This window comes from Dermacentor variabilis, chromosome 6 (assembly GCF_050947875.1).
Source record: "Dermacentor variabilis isolate Ectoservices chromosome 6, ASM5094787v1, whole genome shotgun sequence".
Lineage (NCBI taxonomy): Eukaryota > Metazoa > Arthropoda > Arachnida > Ixodida > Ixodidae > Dermacentor > Dermacentor variabilis.
Window position 1 is genome coordinate 164,836,734 of NC_134573.1, and position 6,000 is coordinate 164,842,733.

Here is a 6,000-nt window from a genome sequence, read left to right on the forward strand (position 1 = left end):
TGTAGAAAAGCTAAAACTTAGGGAATGCACTTGTCATCGGGTGCGAGCTAGACGGTCATTGTGCTCCTACCGATTACTTGTTCAGTTATTTCAAATGCTACTTAACTGTTCCGTCCATTGTATGAATGGTGTGGCCTAATTTCCTTGTTCGTGCCAGCTAGCTATTTTTGCTGACGATTTAAGTGGGATAAATATTCGCGTCATAATTGAACTCTACATAAAGAACAGCGTTGGGCCATAACAGTTCGGTTACTGAAGGGACCTGCCGTAATTGGGCGCACGTGAGCAGGAAAAGATGTCGCTACTTTATTGTCATTTTTATTGCGATTTTTATTTGCATCGGATGGTCAATTTGGGCATTAAATATATTCTAAGCTAAGCATTACTGAAAACGTGTTCCGCGTTCGGAAATTTTGCCCCTGTGCCTGTGTTTTGAAATAGGACAGCCAGATAGCCAAACATTACAACCTGTGCCAAAATCATAATATAGTTTTTCACTCATCTTCATGTTGGACACCTACCTTCTTTTAGCCATCTTATTTCAGGTGGTGGGTGCCCCACAGCTTTGCAGTGAAGCTCCAGTGTCTCTCCTCGTTTGAGCACCACGTCCTGTGGTTCCACATCCCATTTAGGTGGTGCTAGTGCAAGGACGGGAATAGAGGAAATGAAATAATTTTGGTACTATTTTCGTAAAAATGTTTTTGTATTCTGCCTCAAACACAAGCGAAAGAAGATGTTACGCGCTGTTTTTCTTTTTTTTTACAACATGAACGATAGGAAAGTGTCCGTCCTTCTAGGGGCGGCTACTTGAGTCATATTTATAGCAAAGGAAAAATACGTAGTGGCATAAACTAGCTAGGTACTTCAAGGCATTTGTGCATCAGTGGCCCGTCTGAGAGAAACATCTAGTACGGGTACGCATACATTGACGGTTCCAGGAAATCACAAGGAACTAAAGGACGCTTAATAAAGAACATATTTATCTAGTTGTGAAAGTGTCAGACAATAGTGCAAAACAGAGGGTCACAGCATGATGGACACTGCAAAGGATGAACAGAGCGTGTGTATGCATGACAGGAGCGAGTCAGAGAGGAAAGGCGACGCAGAAACTCGTTTTCACCCCCGCGTCGAACGTGCACAATGCCCTCTGGAGCTCCCTGGCCGCCGCCACATTAGCCTCTTGACAGCTGTAATTATCCGTGACTCCCCTCAGAAGCATTGCCAGAACTGCAGCACTGCCCTCATGCGAGTTCAGAGGGGATGTAGATAGAACTGTAGGAAAGAGGGAGGAGAAAAGGCAGTTCCCATACAAGGGAGGGGGGGGGAGATGACGTAGAAGGCAAGGAAACCCTACTAATATACGATGGCGGTTGCGGCGAAACTGGATAAGCTTAAGTTCAAGGTACAGCACAGTACGTTGCTGCTATTTCTGAAAAATAAACTTCATGCAAATATGTTAAGCGGACAAACTACGCAGGGCGTGAAGAAGCAGAGCCGCATTGCCTAAAGCGCACCGTAGGGTCCAGGCGGCACTACTGAAACGGTCGACCGTCAAATCAACCCTTCTGTGCCCGCTGCGGTAGCTTTGCGGCTATGGCATTGCTAGAGGCCGTGGGTTTGATCCCAACTGCGGCAGCCGTATTTCGACGGGGGCGAAATATAAAACGCGTGTGCACATAGATTCGGGACACGGTAAACAACATCACGGTATCAAAATTAATCCGGAGTCCGCCATTACGGAGTGCTTCATAATCCGATTGTGGTTTTGGCACGTACAGCCCCATAATCCAATTCAAGTTTAGTACTTCTGCCACAATGTGGTGTGCCATGTGAGGCAGTGACTATGCTCAACCCTCTCGGAGGTTATGAAGTATGGCGCACAAGAGCGCCTCGAGAAAACATCCCTCCCTGTGTGCGCTGTGTACTACGCAGACAAAGAGCAGTGGTGCACGCAAGGTGGTGCACGCAATGTAACAACAACTCACCACTCTCGTGTTAGACTAAACGCTGAAGAAATTGAGATTTAGCCGTCAACATCACCGATAATGACCGTCAATCAAAGCATCCAGCACGGAAAGCTTCACTTACATCGATTCCCACAGTGCGTTGGATCTGCACATTATTTGTGTTAGTTTTAGTTACCTATCAGATCAGCTGTGTTCTTGCTCCGCGTGGTGAGCATGATAAAGGAAAGAACGACATTTGAATGCCACTCATGCACTCTGGTTGATCTGGGACATATCACTTGCATTAGTCTCGGCGATTACATCACTAACTCTAAAACTGTGATGAACCTGGCAAAGCAAAATATCGCTAAATGCGTCTTACGTTATTCCTGGCCGAGTTGCGTCATTGTGACGAGAGTAGTACGCAAAGCAAACTATCTGAAGCGCCGTTTTATGACTTGAATATTGATTGACCTGCATACCGTTATATGCTATTGGCAGCGGTTCCCTGAAATACGGGTATGAGCACGCTGGAAATTATAACTTTTGAAAACGAGCGAAGCACTGAAGACCATCGGTTGGCTGTCGTGATGAAGATCCCGTTAAGAAACAGCTCCATGTGGAAGCAGTGATTTTGGCATACCTTTGTAGCTGTGTTCTTTTCCCCTGTGGTTCTGTATTTTAGGTGCGGGAACATTCCCGGCCCTCAAGCTCTGTGATGACTACTTCAACATCACTACTGGGAAAAACAGGCACTGCCTTTATATGTCAACGTCGTGATTGTGCGGCTGAAGCTACCCCTTGAGATTTCTATTTTGCCAGGGTGTACAGTGGATTATGAATGATTGTTGTTGAATCGTCGTAAAGTATTGCACCTTGTAGTGTTTTCCAATTGTAAACGCCAATTTTTTTCCGGGGGGGGCGCGTTTACATTGACAATATTTATACTCAGCTTGTGACATACGCAGGCTCACACTGCTTTCACAAGGCAAATAAATTATCTTCTTACCATTGACTTGCAGAGCTGACGTGTAGCGGTCGTATCCGTATTTGTTACGAGCCACGCAGGTGTAGTTTCCAGAATCCGCCACTTGAACTGGCTCGATAGAGAGCACCACAATTGTTTCGTGCTTGATCAGTTTCACAGCGCCACTGCCGACCACTTCGTGTCCGTCCTTGATCCACTGGAGCTGCACAGGCTTGGAGCCGTCTCTTATTGTGCAAGTCACCGCTGTACTTTGTCCTTCGGAAAGTGCCTTGCCGAAAGCGAAGGGATTCACCTTTGGCGGCTCTGTAAAAAGGAGAATGACTTGTACAGCAGCGAGATCGAGCTTCTCTTAGCATCGACTGTCGATGACTTGACAGTAAAACGCTTACCTGCTGCCGCTGATGTCAACAATGAGGCGGTGACGATTAACCATTGCGCGCATGGTGCTGTACGCGTCTGTATTCTGGCCTTTTTGGAGTAATTCATCTTCTAGAGCGCAATATCTCGTCGGGCTCCTTCTGTGTTAAGAGGAATGGTGATCCATAGACGTTGCTTTGCTTAAAGGCCGAATGGCGGATGCAGCGTAGCTTCACTTGTGACGGTGGTTGGGACATCGCCACACGATACGCGATGTACAGGGTAGCTGCGCCACATGTCGGTAGCAAAACGGACTACATACAGCCGAGCGTAGTTTGGTGAACATTGATGGTCGGTTCAGTTAGGTGTTTCAACTCGTAGATGACGCCACTCTACATTCGCTTAAATAAAGGGTGTTTGCGCCGGTTTTAAACGTGCTTGTTGAGTCTTAATCTGCCGTAGTTTTGCCACAACTTTGGAAGAGCAAGTGTGTTCTCGCGTTTCGTCGAAAAGTAAAGACAGAAACAGGGTACCACTTATGGTGATCCGAATGGACTTTTCTATCGTTGGGCCGACACCATTCTCGGCTTTGCAGGAATAAGTGCCGGCGTCGGACACGCGAACGTTGTGGATGAAGATTAGACCGTTTTCTGCTTGCAGGAGAGTTGACTCGCCATCTGGAACGGCAGCATTAAGGAAAACGAGATATTGAATGACCACACTTGTTTCTAACGTACTTTAAAAATGGATAGTTGGCATATACCTTTTGTTCTAGTCCAAGTTATCTTTGGAGGCGGTGACCCACTGGCCGTGCAGTGCACGGTTACGTTCGATCCGGTTACGGCAGACAAGTCTTGAGGTTGACTTATCCACTCTGGAGGAGCTGTCGCGTGCAGAAAAAGTGTAGCGGCAAAGATAAGTCCAGTGAACATAGTTTATGACCCCATGTGCGAGCAGTGAGAGGTGATCTCGCTCTTTGAACACAACTAGGTCAAATAGACACGGATGTAAGATAAAATATAAATTACAACGTCATCATATGCAAATTATTGACGATTCGAATTGTAAAAATAATTGCTGAAGTGGTCTAACTTTATTGAATAAGAAAAAGAAAACGGTTATGTGTTCAAGTAGCGACTTCCTATATACTTTTAAGGCTCTTCACTTCTCAGAGGGGGTTGCTGTTGTGTTGGTGGAGTAGTTTAACACATAGATGGACTTACTACTTCGCAAGTGACACGAGGAGCTGTTTTAAATCTACAAAAAAAAAACGCTGTTTGTTTTGTTCATGTCCGAACTAGTTCTGCCGTGATCAGTTCTAGAAACGGAGGTCCAAATGCAAATACGAGGCTCACGGAGATTGCGTTCTACAGAAATAATACATGCGGACCGATTTCACTTGGCGCGTACTGTTCTGTATAAACGGATCGGTACACAGGTAATTGGGTTAGTATGTTTAGTAAAATGGAAACGAGCGAACAAGCAAAAGTGGTATGTTTGAGCTTCTTACCTTCGACTAATAGCTCTGCCATGTGCTCGTCAGCCCCCATCACGTTGGAGGCTTTGCAGGTGTAATTCCCACGGCTTGACGTTTCTGTACGCTGTATGATGAGTAAGGAAACGAGCTTAGAATCCTGTATGGAGAGACCGTTCGTTTCTTGCAGACGGGCGCCGTCTTTTGACCAGGAGAAAGTCACTGGCGCTGCGTTCGTTACGACGGTGCATGTCGCTATCGCTCGTCCTCCTGTGCGCACTTTGTTGTTGAATGAAAATGGCTGTATCTTCGGCGCATCTGTCAAAGAAATCGGAAATCAAAAGGAGGCACATTTTCGCCAAGTGTGCGTCATATTCGTGCATTCACGTGAAAAGTAGTAAAGAACAGTGCTCACCAAGGCTTGCGACGAGGTTTAGGCGGAGAAGGACGCCGCTGATGAAAAGGAAGGTGAAGCCAGCCTCCATAATGGTGTGTTTGTCGTGTTAAGACCTATCTTGCGTCACGGGACAGGCGCATTCAACTCCGCTGCAGCAAAGTCGCGCACGACATGCGCATGGGGTTTCTTTACTGACGTACTCCCACAGCATCGCGTCTCCTTCACACTGAATGTCTGTGAACGGTGTTACACGGCCGGTAGCGTCGCTGTGAGCGTTTTTCACTGTCGATGCTCACGCAGGCAGCTGGCGCCCCGTTTTGTCGACGAGGCGAACTATAGTATCACAGCGAAACAGGAGGGACTTTTTTAAACATGAAGTACAACAGCGTGACGCTACTGAAACCTAGTGGTATTTGTTATGACATTTACGGTTGCAGTTATTGCAACCGTAATGCTAAAATCATAAGTACACTAGCGCTCAAGTCCAATAGGCAGTTTCGACGAGTAAGAATCCAGCTGTGCTAGCGTTTTAGCAAGCACCGCTTTGTCTACACGTTGAGCTATTGCGTATGGCGTTCCGGTGACAACAGTCGCTCCCGAAAATGACTGAAGGGAAATCGCGCGCGTGCCTTAAGCTGAACAGGAAATATTCTAACAATCCGAGTTTCTTACGCTTGACTTTAACGAATATGCTTTTCTTCAGCGCCGGGCCTATTGCGTTGTCAGCATCGCAGATGTATTTTCCTTCCATGTCCTTGGTTGCTTTTGCCTCTATCAGCGCAGCAGAGCCGCTCGCAGTAACGATCGAGGTCTTGCTGGTGTCCTTGCCATGCTCTGC

General features: G+C 46.6%; 1 protein-coding gene across 1 annotated transcript in view; it reads right to left on the reverse strand.

Moving 5' to 3' along the window:
• LOC142585660 (cell adhesion molecule Dscam1-like) overlaps nt 1-4,965 on the reverse strand; it is a 45,605-nt gene extending 40,640 nt beyond the window's left edge. Inside the window, exons 1-3 of the mRNA XM_075696593.1 lie at nt 4,802-4,965; nt 4,055-4,174; nt 3,825-3,968 (exon numbers count right to left, since the gene is read on the reverse strand). Coding sequence (XP_075552708.1) covers nt 3,825-3,968; nt 4,055-4,174; nt 4,802-4,841 — 304 coding nt within the window. The 5' untranslated portion in view covers nt 4,842-4,965. The remainder of the gene's footprint in view (nt 1-3,824; nt 3,969-4,054; nt 4,175-4,801) is intronic.
• Between the last annotated feature and the right edge of the window lie 1,035 nt (nt 4,966-6,000).